At 38.8% G+C, this 22,691-nt stretch overlaps 1 protein-coding gene across 1 annotated transcript; it reads right to left on the bottom strand.

The window, feature by feature from the left end:
- Positions 1-11,202: 11,202 nt before the first annotated feature.
- LOC131692865 (uncharacterized) lies at positions 11,203-13,046 on the bottom strand. The gene has a single exon (XM_058980204.1). It carries the CDS (start codon positions 12,847-12,849, stop codon positions 12,067-12,069), a length of 783 nt encoding a protein of 260 aa, XP_058836187.1. The 5' UTR covers positions 12,850-13,046; the 3' UTR covers positions 11,203-12,066.
- Positions 13,047-22,691: the final 9,645 nt, after the last annotated feature.

Below are 22,691 nucleotides of genomic sequence, written 5' to 3'. Positions count from 1 at the left end.
ACTGCATGTGAGACTTCAGCTAACTTGATGGTTCTTCACGTTTGACTGCTTTAATTTCGTTTCTACGGGCGAGACATTCATAAAAAGGATGAATCAATAGAATTAATCAAGACTGTCCGTTTTGCCTCACCAGCACACATATTTTTAAACGTTTGTACTTATTCAAGCATAAATAAACTTACCTGTTATTTTCCACGAAGGTGTCACTTAAGAGTTACTTTTTCGAAATAAAGGAAAAAATCCGCGAAAGAATTGATATTTTCATCGCTAAACCTTAAAATCGGAAACTTGAAAATTACATCCATACGAAACTGCACTACTGATTATCAATATTTGCTTAAATTGTACACGTTTAGCAGTATTCAAGGCCTACTAAGTGTTTCATATTTCAAGGTTACCCATAATGATAGGGTACACATACAATGCAATTGAAGTTTTAATGTTATATCCCTAAAATAACCATGTGTCCGTCTTACCCCACCTGTCCGTCTTACCCACAGTTCCCCTATATGTTGAACTAGCATGAATAAAATAACAATTGATTTGTAGTTTAAAGCTCCCATAAGCGACATTCAAATTGTTTCCCATTATTCGCTGTATACCGACAGAATAATGTTCGGGCCTAAGTAACGCCTAGATGAATTTTTCTGTTAAATATTAATTATTATTATGCAAGAACGATCCGATCCGAATAGAGCACGTAGGGATCTGACCTAAGTTTGTGATCAGTGTTGTTTAAATAGTTTGTTTTTTCAAGTAATGGATTTCAATTCTCCTTATTTCGATATGATTCTTTTAAAGCACTCCAAGTTAGTGCGAAGTGCGAATCATTGCACCACGGTTTCATCATCATCCATGTACACGAGAATCTAGGATCAAACGTTGTTTTATTTAATGTTGTGTTGCATGAAGTTCTTGATAATGATGTTTCCAGCCTTGGCTAAACTGCTGAACGTTATCACTACCATATTGCCCCACGAACTAGCCACTTCCGCGAGGATTATCGCCGTTTTCACTTTTAAGAACTGCCCCACCAAACGGTCCATTTGGTCTAATCAGAGGCGGATCCAGAAAAAATTTTCGGGAGGGGTCCGAAATTTCGATTTTAAATTGAACATTATACAATTCGTAATACGTAATAACCTTATTAAAAGAATATCAGTTTTGTTAATCAAATTTGGTTTGGAGTAATTTTGAGTTTAAAGCTAATATAAAATTGAAACTAATTAAAAATTTCTCAACAAGTAAAATAATTTCGGAGGGGGTCCGGACCCTGGATCCGCCACTGGGTCTAATACGAGTTTATTTAAAGTCATTCGCAATGGTAATAGGGATCTTTAATTCTCTAAAAATTGTGTCATTTTTTCTATGTATTTATAGTAGGTGTCCTTACGAGTACGCTCATATTATTTTTAAACCTTAATTATCCTTTTCTGACTTTTAAATAAAAAACTAAATTAAATTCTGCCGACGAACTGACAGTTGTCCTACAAAATGGCGTATCTGCAAATATCTCGTTCGCCTTATTTTTAACCGGGAGAGCACCCCACACAGCATGATCTGGAACCTTTGCAATCCGCTAGCAGCTTGCAATCCCAAGTTGCATCTGCAAACTATGATAGATCTGATGTGGCAACCTATAGAGTTTTGCAAGTCGCATGGGTTTGGATGTTTTATTGTCCTAAAATGAAACAAATTAAAAATGTTTTTTTTAATAGTTTCACGCTTAGAAATAGAAAAAGGATTGAGATATTAACTCACAGCACTAATCTGCATTAGAAAATGCCATTATTCTTGTACTAGAGGCACGTGTCACTGCTGTAACTTTCTGAATTCACTGCTCAGTCGGAGGAACTATACTGTACTGTTTGTGTAGTGGATAAGCAACAAAGCAGTAGAAACTGATTGCTTGGTTTATTGAGAGCTATAACAGAGTAATTTTTGGACGAGATTAGAAGATAGACTGAAGCCTATTAAAGCTTCCCGTGCAAATTTCCATGGGTTCAGACACCATACAACCCCTTAAAATACTATCATCATGGTCCGTGCCAAATTTCGCACCCATCGAAAAACCATAAAATGGTCTCAATAACCCGTTACTGCACAAAAATACAAGATCATGATGATGGTATTTTCGTCGTATGATCCCATTCAAAATACTATCAAAAGACCATGCGGTGGAGGTGAAATTGGACCATGACCATGGAGGTATTAAGTGCTTTTCATTTGCTTGGGTTATCAATAAAAGTATATTTTTTAACATTTTATTTCGCTCTTGTGTGTTTTAGTATTTTTTTAACAACAATATTCCAGTATCGGTATTTTACCGGTACTCAGAGATTCAGTACCGTAGAATCGATTCTCGCCAAAAAGCGTCGGTACTAGGAACCCTAGGTTGTATAAAGATGTTGGGGTTGAGAGGGCATGAGGGCTGGATGGGGTGGTGGTCTGAGGGGACCGTGGTGAGGGGTGATCTGAAGAAGGTTTAAAGGAGGAGGAGTCGGTGGGGGTAACCCCTTTCCGTACATCCCCTAGCTACGCCCTCATAGAAATCCGGTAGCCCCATCTCAATCAAAAAAAAATTAGGTTTGGGTGGCGATTTTTAGAGTAATTGCATAGGGTAAGGTGAGGCAAATCCGACTGTGTGGGTAAACCCGACCCCCCTCTGTTAACGAAAATCGGTAGCACTACGCAAACTCATATTAGTTTATATTATATTCATAAATTCATGAAACAAAATTCACGATTTCGGGAACTGAACGATTTCTGAAAACCGCGACCGTATTTGCTTTTCCAAAAAACTAGTTTGCCCCGAATGGCGTTAAATGGCGTTAAATTCGAATGTTTCATTATGCTACTGTTGTTTTTCACTGGACATGTTTAGTTTTTTATTATTCATTTCGTTTAGTTGATAGGCACAAATGCGTTAGCTTGGCAGTGCCAAATTCTTTTGTTTTTACATTTTGGATATCTTAAAACTAGGAGGTTACAATGTTGAAATTTTTTTTTTTACAAAAGAAAACAAAGTTTACAGCTATCTTAAGACTAGAAATAAGATTCAATATACAAGAGAGGGCCAAAAGATTTTTTATGAAAAATTTTAAAACAAGGGATTCAGTTTGATATACAAGAGGGGGAGTAATAGTATTTTACGAAATATTTTACAGTTATCTTAAAACTAACAATATAGTTTAGTACACAAAAGGGGGAACAAATTTTTATGAGAAATTTCACAGATATCTTAAAACTAGGGATACAATTCTATTTACAAGATGGAGGACAAGAGTTTCAATAAAGAGTAAAAATTACAGCTATCTTAAAACTAGGAATACAGAATACAAAAAAATAATTTTTTTAACGAAAACTTATGCTTGGTCAAGATATTCAGAGGGGGACTTATTTCCACATCAGTGTAGCAGCAGTTGTATCAAGGACAGGGGAGAGAAGGCGTATGGTGACAGGGAAAGAAGAGCAAAACTTGCAACTTTCGATGAAACGGGGGGGGGGGGGGGATCAGCGAAACAAATTAGCGCCTCGGTCTAGTAAGTCGTCGAGTACCGGATTGGCGGATGGTATTCTTCGGACCCGCGGGGAATCCTTCAAAAGTCATCGGACCTCGAGTCGCTCTCGCTTCAGTTTCCTTCTATGAAGCGTAGTGGTAAGGGCGACGGCGGTTACATAGTGGCACTCTGGAGCTGATCGGTTCCACAAGGCAGGAGGAAACTTCTAAAAACGAGAAATAAAAGAGAGGGGCTAAATTGGGATATTTATCGTTTTTATGAAAGTGTAAATAAGGGACATATAGGGGAAATCACGAGTTGCCAGCATATCTCGGACTGGTACATTGGGTGGTCTACCTCGGGCCCGAAGGGAATCCTTTAACTGAGACCTGGCGTCCAAATACCCGGCGCACACCCAGACAACGTGCTCGATGTCGTGATAGCCCTCGTCACAAGCGCACAGATTACTTTCCGCAAGCCCAATACGCCGCAAATGCGCATCCAAGGTGTAGTGATTGGACATAAGTCGGGACATTACACGAATAAAATCCCGACCCACATACATCCCCCTGAACCAAGGCTTCGTTGATACCTTTGGGATGATCGAATGTAGCCATCGTCCAAGTTCCCCATTGCTCCACGAGGTTTGCCAACTGTTGAGCGTCCTCTGACGACAAATACTAAAAAATTCGTTGAAGCAATGCTTAGTTTTTGTTATGATTCTTGTTCATAATTTGTTCATGTTTTCATGTTCATGTTTCATGATGTTCATGATTGCAGGAACATATTTGCGTCTTAGTCACTATTTTTAATATTTTAAACGTGTTTAATGTAATTTATATTCATGATTTCAGCAACTTTGACATGATTTTAATAATTTCTATTCACGTTGTCGTGATATTTTAGTTGTGAGTAGACATTTATGCTTATTTATATTCTTGATTTCAGGATCTTAGTCTCGATTTTTGATATGTTTGTCACGAGTTGGGGTATTTATGTTAAAGATTTCAGGATCATAGTCACGTGTTTTGTAATTTCTGTTACGTTATTGCGACATTTTATTCTAGAGCTTACTTTCGATATGAAATATGATGTGAACTCGATCATAACGAATTCGCGGTATCTTCTTCTGTGAACTATATCACGTGCACGATTTGTGGTACTCAGCGGAGTTTTCGTTTTCTGTCCAGACATCAAACTGGACCTTATGAAATGAATAACGATGTTCAAGGTCCTAATAGTTAGTTACTATGTTGCATGAAATTGAAAATGATTAGGGATATCTTCTAAATATCGCATACACGCAAAATACATCGAAAAATCATGTATTAGGAGTCATGAACCTGTTCACGAATCCCTTAATAATATTTCATGATTATGTGAACTATTTGACGAGCACGAACCGTCAGACGTGACTATTGTACAAGAAATCATGAACCAGCTCACGAATACATGAATATTTTTTTATTTCTCGAACTATTTCGCGAGCATGAGTGGTAAGACGTGACTATTATACTAGGTACCATGAACCAGGTCAGGAATACATAAACAATATTTTATGATATCGTGATCTATTTCACGAGCATGAGTAGTAAGTCGTGACTATTATACTAGGTATTATGAACCAGTTTACAAATACATGAACAATATTTCCTGATTTTGTGAACTATTTCACGAGCACCGATATTGGATCGTAACAAGTATATTAGGAATCATGAATTACTTCACGAGGGTTGAATGGATTCGTGAATAAAATTCCGTTTCGAGTTTCGTGGAATAGTTCACGGGAAATAATTCAGAAACATTATTAATCAACCTTTGGTTTTATGATTAATATTCATAATGTTGTGAATTAGTTCACGTACAGTAAATCAATTTATTAATGACATGGCGGATACCGTGGCTGAAGTTCACAAAACAAAAACGAATATTTCCTCTAATAAATGTTTTAAAGGGATTACTGAAGGGAAATTGAACATAATTATAAAACACATGATTATTTTTCATGGTCCTGTTTTCGTAATGTAAAAACGTGGTTGTTCCAGTATTCACGGCGCTTTTTTCACGATTTTGGGGACATTTTTTTCCGTGTAATGAAATAAAATTACCAAAATTTGTGTTTTACCTTCACTAAAAACTAGGTGCGTCCATACAGTCTGGGACATACTTTGGTGAGGAAAGCATGGCGCTTTTTCCAATGGGGCTGGAATCTTCTGAAGGGTGAGACTATAATTAATCGAATATTTGCAATCTTGCGTTACTTGTTTTCGTATAGACAATAACCAAATTTGGCCCTGCATTGTGTGTATTGTTCATATCCGCTTAATTATGCAGTTCTCAGAGAGATTCCGGCCGATATGAAAGAAAATCATCAACCGTCCTTCAACAATTCTAGGAACCGAAATCAACGCGACGAAAAATCGAATGAGCGTCAATTGATCATTTCAAGCGGAATCCTAACATTTCGTCGCGAAACTTAGTTAAAAACTTGATGTTTGCATTGTTTCGTTCTGAAAAAATTCGGATTGAAAAAGTGTAAGGTACAGACGAACGTCAACAGAGTGTTGACAAAATGCTTGGATGAAATCACTACAAGACACTAGCTAGCGAAATACCGGTGCCTCGTCACTAATGATGCGACCTACACTGTTGGAAATAAAAAAGTAAACAGCACAACGCAATATACGGTTTCATCATATTTTTATGAAACCTTGCTGGAATTATATGTATGGGTTTTTTTTAAAGCATAACAGGCAATAGTAAGGTTATATACAAGTAATCTTTTAAGTGTATTTTTTCTTTATTTAATTCAAATTCATTGTTTTTTCTACCAATAGAGATTAAGATTAGGAAATAAACAAGTAAACAATATTAAAAACAAACTATTACCAATGAATCGATGCAAGTAAATAATATCTCAATATTTAGTATGACCTCCATGGTTCGCTATTACAGCCATAAGTCGTTTGGGCATACTTTCGACCAAATTTTGCAATGTTTGTTGAGGAATCGTATCCCATGCTGCTTTGATACCCTCCCAAAAATCATTATCTTGTCATCCAAGATTGTCCACAGATGTTGAATGGGGTTCAGATCTGGCGACTGGGGTGGCCATTCAAGCATTTTTACTTTTTTCGAGTAGAAATAGCGCTTCGCCACCTTCGATGTATGCTTGGGGTCATTATCCTGCTGGAAAATATATCGTCTCATATTCATTTTCCTGAGCGACGGCTTTAAATTTTCCTCCAAAATCTTCACGTAGGATTCTCCAGTCATTTTTCCATCAATCCTGATAATATTGCCAACTCCATTCCAGGAAAAACAGCCCCACACTAGCAGTGATCCTCCCCCATGCTTAACAGTTGCTTGGGTAAATCTAGATTGCAGGCGCTCTGACTTCAAACAACGCGTTCGCTGACGTCTCTTAGTGTTCTTCAGCTCATATTTACTTTCATCGGTCCAGATGATTTGCTTCCAAAATTCAGTAGGACGGGCAGCGTACTTCCTTGCGAAATCCAGACGCTTCTTGATATTTGCTTTCCGTAGTAATGATTTCTTCTTTTTGAAGTGACTCTGTAACCCTGCTTCTCGCAGTCGGTTGCTCACAGTTCTGCTGCTTACTTCAAGGTTTAAGTTCTCCTGAATAACCCGGCAAGATTTGTCGGGATCCGATCGGGCTAAACGACACACGATCTGTGTGGATTGAGGTTTTACGAGGCCTTCCACTTCCGGATTTTCGCTCTACGGTTCCTATCGTATCATGCTTTTTTATAATTTTTGATATTGCTCCAATCGAAATTGAATATTTTACTGCAATATCACGGTAGCTCACGTTGCTTTTTACGTCAGAAATGATCAATCTCCGAATTTCTGCTGAATTTTGACCCATTATCTAGATATAAAAAAATATTCTCAAAGTGAGCCAATGTTTACATAAATTATTGACATCTGATATTTTTTACCACTTCTACGATACCGAATGCGTCAAGTTACAATGGACAACTACGGATACCGGGAACAACTCACAATAGATTTGACTAAAACGTTCTTGTTTACTTTTTATTTTCCGAGAGTAAATCTATAAAGTTTCAGCCAAGCTTCACTACAGCAGAAGTATGCGTGAATACGAAGTATAGTTGTGTTTGTGGCATCAAGGTATTCGGATACAATAATGTAGGAATGATGCAATGTCGTATATACAGGTCTGGCGAAGATGGCACTTTGGTATTCGTAAGATGAATCATACATGAGTGGTGTGAGTGATCACAGTATAAATCGACTTGCTTTCGTCATAGCGGTCGTTCCGCTCCCTTTGAATCGTGTGACCGCTATGACGTCGACCCGTTGTGCTTCTGGATTGTTTACATAATTTTGGTTGCCAACACTAGCAAACCGTGTGTTCTGCCACACCTTTATATACCTCATTGGGAATGATGAAGTCAGAATCATTGTTGTTTTTATTTGGTTAATAACCACTACTAACAAAAGGTGCCATTTGTTTACTTTTTTATTTCCAACAGTGTATATCGAAGTGGATTTTAACCAGTTACCGGAGCAGGGATACTTCACGGGAAATTAGCTTTGAAGTACCTGATTTGGCAGGCAGGCATATGGCATGCTTGTGGTAAACGTAGTGAAAAATTCGCGCCAAAAACTGTAGGGGAGGGCTAGTGTGGGTTTATGAGCAAAAGAACTGAAACGTATCAACCGAATCACAAATAATTTTTTTTTCTAAAAGCCTGATCAATTGCGCAATTTTTTTTTCTACGGCGACTTTTTCCAATCTTTTACCGTATTGTGTATAAACGGTTCTGCGCAAAAGTACATGAAAGGTCCGAATTACCCCAATCCTGTTCCAATTCGGACCACCCATTTCTTTGCGATGATGGTCTCTCGTGTCTGTTATTCAACATCGCGCTGGAAGGTGTAATAAGAAGAGCAGGCATCGACACGAGTGGTACGATTTTCACAAAGTCCGTTCAGCTACTTGGCTTCGCCGATGACGTTGATATTATTGCACGAAACTTTGAGAAGATGGAGGAAGCCTACATCAGACTGAAAAGAGAAGCCAAGCGCGTCGGACTTGCCATCAGCACGTCGAAGACAAAGTACATGATAGGAAGAGGTTCACGAGAAGAGAATGAGAACCGCCCGCTTCGAGTTTGCATCGGTGGCGACGAAATCGAGGTGGTTGAAGAGTTCGTGTACTTGGGCTCACTGGTGACCGCCGACAATGATACCAGCAGAGAGATTCGTAGACGCATCGTGGCAGGAAATCGTGCTTACTTTGACCTCCGCAAGACACTTCGGTCGAACAGAGTTCGCCGTCGTACGAAGTTGACCATCTACAAGACGCTGATTAGACCGGTAGTTCTCTACGGGCACGAGACCTGGACCATGCTCGTGGAGGACCAACGCGCACTTGGTGTCTTCGAACGGAAAGTGCTGCGTACCATCTACGGTGGAGTGCAGATGGAAGACGGCACATGGAGACGGCGAATGAACCATGAGTTGCATCAGCTGTTGGGGGAGCCGCCCATCTGTCATACCGCGAAAATCGGACGACTACGGTGGGCCGGGCACGTAGCCAGAATGTCGGACAATATCCCGGTGAAAACGGTTCTCAATTGCAATCCGACCGGTACAAGAAGACGTGGCGCGCAGCGAGCACGATGGATCGACCAGGTGGAAGACGATTTGCGGACCCTTCGCAGACTGCGTGGCTGGCGACGCGCTGCCATGGACCGAGTGGAATGGAGGAATCTTTTGTATACGGCACAGGCCACTTCGGCCTTAATCTGTTAATAAATAAAATAAATAAAATTTCTTTTCGATTTCTTGCAATAGAAATGAATTCCATTTTGGCCTAAGTAATAGTTGATAGTCTCGCCCAACACTGGATATAAATAAAATATATTATCTGGCAGATCTAAATCACGATATTGCACTTGATTTAATTAATTGTTTTTGCCAACAAAAACCATGCTTTACGGCTTAAACATTAAAAAAAGCGCTCCAAAGCAACATTCGCTCCTGAAAACTGAGAACCGCAATATTTTGTGAGACAGAAAAGAGCTACATGACAGCCATGAAAATAATGTAGACGCTTTGCATAATATTACCATAGCTGAGAAACAACTGAGAGTCCGAATTTCCCCACTTCTCCCTGTAATTTACAAAAGTGAGTTATTTTCAAAAACGCGGTTTTTGAAACAGCACGATCCAAATCCGTTGTTTTTTTTACCCGATTTGGCATTAGGCCACAACTTCAACCCTAAAATTCAACCGTCGCCTGTAAGCTGAAATAAATACTGAAGTATTGATTTATTTTGATAACTATATTCGATTTACCAATCAATCTGAAGTGTCACAACAATTATCTACTCATCCTTCATAAGAATATGAGAATGTCGTTCAATAAATAAGTGAATTCAGTCACAGAGATTAGACGTTCATGTCGAGTGTTTAAGTCGTGTATTACACTAATGATTTATTCAAAGGTAAGTAGAATATAAATGTCATGTGTTAGCTGTCAATTGACAGCTAATTACATTGAGATTTCAAAATGACCGAAATAGTTGAACCTCTGCACGGTAAATCGAGACTACCCATTTTATGACTATGTTTCACACATTTTTGAGAATACCATTTATACGTCAAAAAGTGATTAGATTTTACTTATGAACGAAGAGTGTGTTTTACGCATTTTTGAGAATGTCAACGACGAAGCAAAATGCGTAAAAAGTATACCTCACAGAGAAAAAAAATTTACACTTTGACGTGAGGCCATTTTCAAATAAAAGTTCGTGTTGCAAACAGCATTTCTTTTTTACTTCCGCGATTACTTGTCACAGGCAAAGAAATTTGGACGAAACTTCTAAACTTCAATGTAAATCATATAATGCTAGGGTACGTATGCTTGTTTCTTGTTAATTTCTTTAAAATATCAAGTTTTTTAATTTTTTTAGATTGGAATCCCAGTTATGATCAAGTTTTATGTTGCAAAGTTGGAAATAACAGCTCTCGACTCTCAGTCCATCAACTACTCTACAAAATGCGTGAGTCGATTACGGCACATTACCTATAAATGTATTTAAATAAATTAGATAAATAAAAGTTAATGTATTTTTTTACTTCTCGGAAAGAAATTGAAAAACAAAAATTGTACAGTATTTACGCATTACTGACTTCTTCTAAGAAGTAAAAATCGGTATTTTTACTTTTTCAAGAAACTAAAAACTATACATTTTGCTTTGCAGGTATGAGTATAAATTACCCATTTTATACTTCGTCGAAATAGTCAAAACTATGCATTTTTTACTTTGTTGTGTGGTGTAGAAAGTATGCAGATTCTGACGTAAATTCTGTTTACTCAAAAAAGAGTAAAAACAATATATTCATTTTATGGGTAGTCCCAGTTTCCCACCAAAATGCGTACTTCATAGTTATAATAAGTTTTGTTGTGATTACCGTGTGGTGTGCGATGTACTAATATTGCGGTGTTAGTGTTTTAACGGATATTCGTTCAATTGTTTATTGAAGTATTTCATACTTACCTGTTCAAACTTAGAAGTCTGATATCTGTGGTTCAGTTACTATGTTGATCAAATCGCTTTACAGATTTGCAGCGAAATTATTTTCGGTGTAACAGTCAAAACATGTTTCGGATCGAAATAACACTGTTTGTCAAATACTTTAGTAATAACAATTCGAAATATTTTTATTATCGTCAAAAAATATTCTACATGAAACAATTTCTACCATAACATTTCATTTCATGATAACGACATGACTTCCTTCTCCAAAGGATACAACTGAGCTGGAACTACACTAAGAATTATTCAATCGAGGTGGAAATAATATCTCCCAGTTACTGGAATTCGCTAGTCCAGAAAACGGAAATTTAGAATTTTGGTGTTGCTTAGCGTAGCTCGTATCTGTCCTACTTAATGCGTAATATCGTGGCAATTCTTCGATCTCTCTATTCAAATGTACACACTAGCTTTAAGTTTATTATCAATATTATTACTATTGGTAAGTTTAGATCACTTAGTTTTTTTTTCCAAATAAGATTATCCATTTACCATATCAAACAATTTGGTCGCTTCTGCTTCTCATCCGTGCTTAATTAATTAAAAGTTGTATCAGAATAATTGCACTTTAATCGTCCAGGTTTGGCTTACATCAAAATGCCTAACTAGTGTCCACATCGTCACGCGTTAATCTTAGTGGGGTCGTATTAGATATATGTACAAACTATTCAACGCAATAGTAGAAACTGGCGGGGCATAAAATCAGCGTTTTCGTCGAAAATGTGTTGCAAAAGGTACCGAATGCCAATCGAGTTAGTTATTCGTAGATTACTTCTATCTTTGGTTTACACTTTCACTCACACCCTAAAATCAGTCACTAAATTCGTTTCGCTGTTCTAGTTCCTTACGGTGAAAAAGTCTTGCTTGTTTTCCTTTACTTAGTGTTGATATGATGTTTGCGTACAGTTCAGTAAATTCCACTACAGCATGCTAAATGCAATTTTCGTCACTACGCTAGCCGCTATCCGATACACCTAACGTCCATAGTAGCTACAGCAAATCGATGACCTCGGGACACGTTGTGTAGGCAATCCGGAGATTCCCCGCAAATAGGTATACGAGACCGGTCGGCGGAGAATTTTCTTTAGTGGTGGCTTGCTGCCGGTATTGTTCGGTAAGGCTGATGAACTGTTGCTGCTGAAAAGTGATGCCTTGGATTCTGTTTTCTGTTTGAGACACTTTTGGTTAAGAATATTGACCGAGGTGCTGCTGCACGACAGCGATCGGGTTCGGGTCGGTGTCTTTATGGACAGATTCTCCAGCAACTTGCGTACCGATGAGCGCCTCGATGATCTCAGCGACTTTTCGACGTCGTGGGAAGAATTGCTTGCAGAATCACTGGATGTGCTGGACAATTCAAGAGTTAATATTTGTTCAGCTGATTTGACGCAAGGATTGGAATTTCGTTTTGGTGGGTCCTGCAGTCGGTCACTGATCGAAGAACAAGAATCCATCGACGAGCTTCGTGAGTCATCATCCCGATTAACGCTGTTAATTTCGTCGCTTGATTTTAAGCTGATTTTGCGGTAAATGTTCTGAAAGAATCCATACGACTTATCCTTTCCTGGCGAAGTCGACGATAGTGGCGAAATACTCCGAGTTGAGGGCGTTGGAATATCGATGTAGATATTCTCGCTGCTGTTGTTGTTATTTCCTGTTCCGGTGGTAATCCCAATGTTTGGCGACAGGTTATTGTTATCCATTTTTGCACAAGTTAACATGTTTATAAGTTCACTGGTACTGATGACAATCAGCATTCAATCACAATACTATAGAGTTAATATTTTCAGTTCTTTCACCGGATCTCTTCGACTTTAGGCAAACTAGATACCGTCAGGAAGTAAGTCCAAACGGATGCACCCATTTCCTTTTATAGCTTTTCGCGGAGGCCAACAATAGTCGGGATGAACGTTATATGCCGATGGAATACGACAGCAATACCAGCATACGAAGGATGCTGTGATCTCTCGCCGCATTTCCAGCGAGAAGTGAGAGAAAAAGCTCCTTCCGAAGGGGGCAAATATAACATTGCTCCAAGTCGTTGTCGTGTGCCAAGCCTACCGATGGCGTCACATTTCCATCGGAGGGGAAGTAATGATTTGTTTGTCTCGTGAAGTTCACTGAAGGTAGCTTTTGCTCAGATTCTGCACAGCACCCAGAGCTCTACACTAGGCGATTCGTAGGTTTGCTGTATGGTGTGATGACATTCTGGGAATTATAATGTTAAATTTAGTGCGGAGTCTCGTCAAATAACGACTCAAATAACGATGTTTACAAATATGTCGAAAATGAATATTAATTCTATACAATCCCGTGAACAAATAAATCAATGAACCTCGCAGACTATAAACAAAAAGAGAGGCAAGAGTACATTCTTCATTACTTTTAGGTTCCAAATATTTAGTTCCGAATAAATCGTTGTATATTTTTATGCTTCGTTAATCTATTGGTGTACCTCAAAATGTATTTTCTTTGGCTTTTGAGTGAATTCTTTCATTATCTTATTATTTTAATTAGTCAAGGTGTTTGCGTTTCGACTTTGTCTCTTCAGAGCCGCGGCACTTGACCAATGCACTGGACTGACGCTAATCCAACATTGAAAATATTACCTGTGAACACACCTAAACATCTTCTATCTTTCTGTGTCCCGAATGAAGATGAGTTAAAACCAATATACTCCTTAGGAACTAATATAGCTTCGTCTCTTCAGAATCCGACAACAACTTAGTGACGGGACTAAGCTAGCCGGATTGACGCTAGCTCCAAAATACGGAGACATAATTTGTGTTCCTGAGCAAACCCATAGTCAAGAGTGATGTCCCACAAGAAAAGGAAATTTCAATAATTTATCTCACTCATACTAAATACTAAATTTTAGTATTTTCAAAAAATCAACAGATGTCATTAACCACCCCCCCCCCCACTCCTCCACCAAACCAAATGTCTGGCTACGCCACTGTGACGAGTCATGAATTTAAAACTTAGGTCACCCACCAAAAATACTGCTTGGAAGAGCAATTTCTAGTTTTAAAATTTTCAGTTTAATTTTTGATAGTTTTGAAATTTCCACGGTATATTCGGAAATGCTTTTTCCGATGACGTGCGTAGCATTGAATTTAAATGGCACATTTCATTTGAATATTCATTAAGAGACGGTGGGGAGTACTGAACATAGTTTTTTTTTGAGGCGCAAACCATAGACATCGGTCATTTGTCAATATTTGAGTTGGTGTTTGTAGAGGGTGTCTTAGTACATCCACAGGCTGAAACAGTTTTAAATAATCATTATCGTGTTTAAGGTAGTTTGGTGGGAGTTGTGAACCTTTTCTGATTTGCAATGAAGGCTCCAAGTTATAGAACAGTCTCAACCTTTTTCGTTCCATGAACCCCTTTCCGAATATTGATCCCCATGATGTACCCCTTTCTGAAAATTGTTTACCATCATTACCCTGTAGGGTTGCTACCCCTCCGGGTTTGAGACTCCAGTTGGAGAGTATCTCATGGCCTCCGGGTTTTGCATCTGTTTCTCCGAGTATAGTGATACGATGAATAATTATAACTCAATATGTTCAAATGAGTTCCTCCGGTGTTAATGTTGACTGCTCCAGAAGCGGATCTTAACTGTTGGCTAGGTAGAAAAGATTGGCTACTTTGTTGGAACCTTCCTAGCGACTGTGATGACGAATATTCGCATATTTTGTGCCCAGCAAAAATTTCGGAAGACACCGCAGTGTGCTTCACAGATGCTACCGCTTTCCTGCCTGCTTCACGGTACTTGGCTGTGGCAGAGAGCAATGGTTGCTCCTCCACAGCGTGAGTGGCGGGTGCTTTTGGATTTTTGTCGTTAGTCAGGGAAGTGAAAATTTACACCTATCTAAGTGGATAATACGGTTTACAAACGCGATAAATTTACAGCTAATAAGAAAAGCTCAAAGTAGTGGTGTGAATCATGCTTTGCAAAAAAAACTATTAAAGGTCAATGTGACTCAATTTTGGTGATTGATACCTCGACGAGTTACAAAAAGAATGAAAGAGTTTATACTTGTCTAATTTAAACTCAGCAGATAGGTCAGATAAGTTCAACGTGATTCTATAAAAACCTACCCCAGATCAGTAAAAATCTCCTGGTGAAAACCGTATCAAAGATGGTAACCCTATTACTCTGTAAAAAAAGATTTTCAATTGGATGAATGCCATAATTTTACAATAAGAATCCTGTTCCGGGGCACTCTCAGTAAGCATCTCAATTCTTGACACACTGAAACAATATATAAAGACAAATACCCGACGGGAATGTTTGGATAACAAGTTAAAATTTGTCTCGCATAATTCACCCCCAACAATCGTCCAATTTACCCCTGGGGGTGAATTCACCCCCGGTTGAAAACCACTGTTATAGAAGAATTTTAATTTTCAAGTTCGTTGAAAATTGTCAAAAAAATCACAGAAATACTTTCGAAATTTCACTAATTTAGCAATTTTATTTATTTAGCAAATAACTTTGACATCAAAGCGATACCCTATGCGTTTTTATAAACCAATCGCTTAAAATTATTATACGATACAACTTTTAAAAAAAATTTTGCTTCAAATTCGTTGAAAATTCTTTTAAAAAATCACCAGAATAAGTAGAAATTCATAAATTTCACTTATATAACAAATTATTTTTAATCCAAAGCTATGACCTATACCCTACTCTATGCTTATATTACTACCAAGAGGGTGAATGTTTTGACGTTTCTTTGAAAAATGAGTGAAGCCAACATAAGCTGGCTTCCTGGCTCGGCTAGGTGCCAAATATGACAGCGAACGCTGTTTAAGCAACGTTCACATTGCTACGAGCCAATGTTGTTACCTCGATCTGAAACTTGTCGAATGCAAGCAAACTTCATTTTGATTTGCTCAACTGGTACTCAAGTGATAAAAGCGTTCGGATTTTATGGAGAAGAAGCGATACTAGAAAAAGCGTGATTTCTCATATATTATTGATGATTACTTATTTTGATTCCCACTTTTAAACATTGTTTCACAGTTCATGTGAACAGACCTTAAAGATTTGAAACGCAGTGCTACTGGCATTTGGTGGCCGCTTCAGGCAACAAACAGTTTTCACGGGGCTGATTACTACCCACTCGAGCGAAAGGTGTTACGCCGGCCCAGTGTGAGAAGGGAGGAGATGACGTAAGAGAGGTGTTATGTGAGTGGGAGGAGGTAGCCCTCAACCGGGCCCCGCATTAAAGTTTAAGAAAATGCATCTTAGTGCAAAGATAATTTAGATTTAGGGATTAGGTTGTCGATTTTTAGAATAATTGCATAACCTCTCTATAGGAGAATGGAAAAAAGTTTATTATCAAAATCGAGCCAGACATTTCTAAGAAGCAGATGTGGATTTAATTCAGGCAATTTGTCACTTTCCCGTAGCTTTCGGTTCCGCCGAAGCTGTCCGGTTGAGCTGAAACTATAAATACAAGCAATTTAGAATACATTTTACATCCTGATAACATCCTGATACCGATTTGAAAATATCATACGTGACAGCCCTCTTCAACCAGCGATTCCGGAACCAAAAGTCCGGTCAGAATGAAATTCAATAGCATTTTATGGGAAAGTTGCACCTTTCATTTGAGACTAAGATTGGTAAAATCAGTTTTTCGAGTAACCGGTGTGTTATTGTTGGTTAGGGTTGCCACCTCTGGTTAGAATTTCACCAGATTTTTAGTGAGTTGAGATAGGCTTCATGAGAAACCAGACAGAAATTTGTATGAAAGCGATTGCTCGATATTTTAGAGTACTTTAGTCGGTTTCTATTATCTACTGAATTGAAATATAAATACTTTTATTTCGGCAAAGTATATTGCGTCCCGCTGTACGCCGTTGACATAAAGCGGCAAATGGTCCGTGTTTTTTATGAATTGTTTTGTCCGTTTAGATAAATGAATAATTCCATTTCCTTGGCTAACCGCGGAGAATCCAAGACCACCACTCACTCTCACTGTGGAGGATAAACCGAACGAACATTGCTTTCCTCCCCAGTGAGCAAATTTTCTGGCAGAGACCGCTCTGCTAGATTTTTGTAAGTCTTGGTTTGGCAGCCCTGTCAGATTTCAACGCGCATCCTGTCGGGTTAGTTGAGCTAGGGCAAAATCGGTTTCACTCGCTTTTTCTGGCAGATTTTGACAGGAACCGAGCAAAACCCTGGCATAACTCGGAAATAAATCGTGCAAAGATCCTGGCAATTTCTACCTGGTAGAATTTAGCACGAATCGAGCAAAACGTCTGACAACGATGTAGCAGGAAGCGTGCAGAGATCTTGGCCGTACATTTCTGGCTCGATTATGGATAAAAGTGAGCAGCATAGGTTGGTTTAACCGCTTCTGTCAGAAACGGTTGTTGCATTTGAGCGAATTCGTTGCCAGAATTCTCGCACAAATCGCGCAAAATGCTCGCAGAAACGCTGCCAGCATCAATTTCGCTTTGCTCAACTTTTGCTAAGTTTCTGCTTGCCACGCTGACCGGGTCGCAGCTACCCGGTCAGCGTGGCAAGCAAAAAGTTAGCAAAAGTTGAGCAAAGCGAAATTGATGCTGGCAGCGTTTCTGCGAGCATTTTGCGCGATTTGTGCGAGAATTCTGGCAACGAATTCGCTCAAACGCAACAACCGTTTCTGACAGGAGCGGTTAAACCAACCGATGCTGCTCACTTTTATCCAGAATCCAGCCAGAAATGTACGGCCAAGATCTCTGCACGCTTCCTGCCACATCTTTGTCAAATGTTTTGTTCGATTCGTGCTAAATTCTACCAGGTAGGAATTGCCAGGATCTTTGCACAGTTTATGTCCGAGTTATGCCAGGGTTTTGCTTGGTTCCTGTCAAAATTTGCCAGAAAACGCGAGCGAAACAGAGTTCGCCCTAGCTCAACTAACCCGACAGGATACGCGCAGAAATCTGACAGGGCTGCCAAACCAAGACTTACAAAAATCTAGCAGAGAGGTCTCTGCCAGAAAATTTGCTCACTGGGTAAACGCGACAAATGACTGTTTCAAACTGAAATGGGTGTTTCTCGAAAGCATGTATTTGGTTTAGTTCAACAAATACTTATGTTTACATTTTAAATTGAAACTTTGTTGAATCAAAATAAAATTTGTTGAATCTAACTGATCCCTTTGTTAAAACCCAACGGAATCTTTGTTTGATTTCAACAGTTGTTTTGTTTGTGCCGTCGACCAGCCGTGTTTTTCGCTACTCCGTTAAAAACGCGTATTTATCTCGGAATTAGATCTCGCGAAACGTTTATGTTTATACAGAACTGTACTAAAGCATCCTGGTAATATATTCCCGTTATTTGCAATCACGAAACCCTCGAAACACTTTGGAAATTTGGATTCTTGCGAGAATTTATCTCCTCGCACAAACGGCAAAAATTCTTTTGTCTCCGAAACTCGTATTGAAACAAACTGCTGACAAAACCATTTCATCTCATCGTGCCGCCGTTCACTACATTGCGAGTAAATCGTGCTTCTGTACCAATTGTAAGGATGGATATGGCATGCGGAAAGTGTAACCTTGTCGTTAAAAAGGCAGAAGTGGTGATTTGTGATGGTTTTTGCGATGGATGGCGTGTATTCCATGAGCGGTGCACTGGACTATCTGCTGATGAGCTGTCAGCATGCAGAAATTCGAACATTTTCTGGATGTGCGTCAGGTGCGTTGATGTATTAGAAAATGCTAGATTGCGCAGTGTAACTAGTTCCCTCGTGGCCGTGCACGCACTTCGCGAAAAGAAGCATGATGAAGAGATTGAAAACTTGAGAACCAGCATCGATCAGCTGAAAGCATCTGTGAGCAATTTAATTGATTTCACCAAACCTAGTCAACCGTCTAATCATTTTGCGAATGTTCCTGCGCATGAAATAGTTGATCCTCTTTCGTCGACGAGAACAGAAATTCCGCAGTCTAACTTTTCCAGTTTTGGCAACAACTTCAAGCTATTCTTGTCCAATATTGGGAGTGGCGTAACCGAAGAGCAAATAGCCGATCTTGCAACTACATGCCTGAATGCTGATACGCCAATATCTGTGAAAAAACTTGTACCCGCTTGGCAGGACACAGCGACCCTTAACTTTGTGTCATTCAAAGTGGAAATGGATGTAACACTAAAGGAAAAAGCTTTATCGCAGGGGACTTGGCCCCATGGTATACGATATCGAGAATTCCGAAGTAATCATTCCGGAGTTCCTTGGATTCCACGGCAACATGCGAGACCTTTGGCTGACCAACAAATAAAAGATAAAGATATTTTTTTTTTGCTTTGTGTTATTATGCGTAACGTAATGTTAGTGTGTTAAATGTTAGTCTTATGTAATATTGTTTGTGCAATTTGAATGTTAAATAGTTTTAAGTAATTTCAATAAGACAATGTCAGTCAGTTGAAAAATAAAACAAATACAAATACAAAAACAAACTAAATTTGAGTTGTTCTCTCCTTTGGTTAATACCAAAGATTTGTTTTTGTGTCTTCGAACTTGTTTGTTCGGTTAAACTTATCATGATTTTGTTGTTTCAAACAAAATATTTGTTGAAACTATTGAAAAGCCAACAAATGAATTTCAAGCAACAGCATTGATTGAATCAAGCCTGAATCTTGTTTATCACTATATCAAACGGGAAAATTGTTATTTAAAACCAAAATTTGTTTATTTTTACTGATTTTTTCTGCGTGTAGCAGAAACAGGGGAGTGATGCCTAAAGAAAGTGGCATCGTATGCGGTGCGCAAAAAAATCCGCTGTTCCTTACTACAGTCACCAGGGAGGTTAACAACGAAAGAATTCAGTACTATTGCGCACTTCCAACCAACGTTGACTCCGCACTTTCAAAGGGCGAGTGATCTTAAAACTGCGAACTGTCAAAACACATGTATTTCATGTGAAAAAGATGTTACTTTCATAGACAGACCAGTCGAAATAACCAGTTTATGAGAAGAATTTAAAAGAAAAATGGTATTAGCGCATTTCCCCAAAATTCCACGTGGCCTTTTCTGATCGACAGGAACGGCCGCGCTTCATGAAACACCACGCTTTGCCAATCTGTCATAATGTTGCAATTTTGGACAACGAAGGGCCGAATGAGTAAACAAGTTATTCCAAAAACCAGCCCTGCGTTATGCAACGTTTTGTGCAGGTTGAGTATACCAGATTCAAGTGGTGCCAAATTCATGACGTTCAGTAAAATTCAAAAAATCTTTTAACATTACAGAATTGATAAAATTGGTTTAATGAGCTATACTTATCAATAAAATTCTGTTTTAAAAATTGTCCTTGCGTTTAACCCTTAAAGGCGCAAATCAATTTTTTTTAACCCTTTCATGCCCAACTTTTTTCTAGTGCATGTAGGGTTTCAAAACTATTTTTTCTTTAAAACGGTGGGGTCAAGAAACTCCAAAAACAATTTTTCATAAAGGTAGGTGCTTTCCTTGCAGTGCTAGAAGCTGCTCATTTTTTACCTTCTAATGCTCACTGCAATTCTCCTAGAATATTTACAATAGTACAACTGCGTGGAAAACGTAGCCAAAAATAGTCCAAATTGATAAGTTTTATTAGTTTTCACTAATATTGCAACATAAAGAAGTTATATGAAAAATTCATTTTCCGTCGTCAACGTAAACGGTCCCTGGCAGCACTGCTCCATCGGAGTTCAATCAGACTAATTGCAATAACTTCATTTCTAGAGCTGATCCGTGTAACCGTTAATACTCAAATGAAAGCCAATAGTCACATTTATTAGCCTTACTTGTTTTTGTGAGCAAATCTTGCCCCAATCAAAAGTTATAGCTGTTTAAAAACGTTGTTGTCCACAAACAACATGGGCATGAATGGGTTAAATATTCTGAAAATTGTCTCACAGCTTTGATACGTTACTATGATAATTTTGAGATGGTTTTCGCAATGTTGTTTTAAAACAACATTGCGCATTTAAGGGTTAAACCAAAACGGGAGGCTTATTGTTACTGCAAAAAGCAAATACTAGTACTAGTTACAAAAAAAACTTACTGGCAACCTTAGAGCGGCGTTTAGTAAGCAGTTGGTGCGGCGTGTACGTTTCGGTGAATGTCCCAATAAGTGCGCAGCTCAGTTAGAATCCAGTTTATAGTGCCACAAGCAAAAGCTAAAATTATCCGCCGTCTCTCCAGACCCGGAGAAATTTATGTAAAAACCGGAGGGACGGAGATGGATGCCAAAAACCGGAGTTTCCGGAACAAAAAACTCTTCTTTTTACTCCGGTTGACTTCAAGAAGAAGAAAAGGAGAAGAAGAGAATACAGGAACGACATTATATTTATTTTCTCCGGAGTGCTTCCAGTTTCTTCTGATACTGGAACAAACCGAATATTTTAAATCCATTTTTTTAGAATCGCGATTTCTTTCTTAACGCGTGCCTATGTTTCGTTGACTAACTGTTTTTATTAGAGTAGAGCGGGTTCAGGTAGGTCAGTGTTCTTTAGCGAGGTCGTGCGATAGAATTTTTTCACTGATTTTGACAAATAAGCACTCGTTGGAAAAGTTATCATCTGGCAACGTTTTGGCAATAATTATTTTTTGCCTGGCCAAAGATTTTTCAAGCTAAATCCAATAAGGCGAAGGTATTTTTTCCCGACGTTTTTAAAACCTGGGGGTACGATAGGTCACTATATTCGAGGTTAAATTAAGCAATGTACATGCCTAGAAAATCACCGGTTCAGCTTTTATGTGAAGAGTATTAATACGGCAGATTCTTTAAAAACAAAATTGACCTCATTCAGGTAAGAAAATGAGAAGTGGCAAATGATGCGAAAAATCATGAAACCGCGAAAGGAAAAGTTGAAAAAACATGCTTTTTCGGCAGCTGCGCCTGGCTTTGTACTTGCGAAAGACTTCTTCGGTGTCATCGGCGTCGCCAGAGTGTGGAATTGAAGTTGTTCATTCCGGCTCACGTGGTTGATTAGATATGAGACGATCAGTAGTGACCTATAGTGCCCCCAAGCGACTGACCAATCGTGCCCCTAAGCGCATATTTCACGTTGATGTTTGTATTTTTTTCAAAAACAAAAATATCGAAAAACCAACACAAACTCGTGTTTAGCATTAAAATTCACGTAAAAAATCTACTTGACATTTTTTTACATTGATTAAATGTACTGTACTGAGGACGAAAGACAATGCGTTTTCGCGGAACAACACTAGAAAAAAAAGAAACGACAAGGGGTGGGCGTAGCGTAGTTGGTAAATCGATGGCTTGTACACAGCGCACCTGGGTTCGACTCCCGACCCCGCACATAGGGTTAGAAATTTTTCATAAGAGACTTTTTAAACCCGAAGAGGCGAATGACCTTAAGGTTAAAACCTCTATAATAGAAATAAAAAAGGAAACGACGCCGTAACTAATACAGCTGATCCACGGTAACGGTGTGTCTAATTCACACCAGATGAACGACCTCTGCGATAACATAGCTAAGATAATGCCTTATACCTATTGTACCCCCATTTCTATTTGACCCCATTCTACTCTACATACCTCTTCAAGCACAAATGGCCCGTGTTAAGCCAAAGAGGGCCAGAGCCATGTTGAG

The sequence above is a fragment of the Topomyia yanbarensis genome, chromosome 3, assembly GCF_030247195.1.
Source record: "Topomyia yanbarensis strain Yona2022 chromosome 3, ASM3024719v1, whole genome shotgun sequence".
NCBI classification, from domain to species: Eukaryota; Metazoa; Arthropoda; class Insecta; order Diptera; family Culicidae; genus Topomyia; species Topomyia yanbarensis.
Note: the sequence above shows the minus strand (reverse complement) of the source record. Positions and strands in the feature narration are given on the sequence as shown.

Coding starts and splice junctions, on each gene's coding strand:
- LOC131692865 (XM_058980204.1), bottom strand. CDS start 12,849: ATGCTGATTGTCATCAGTACCAGTGAACTTATAAACATGTTAACTTGT.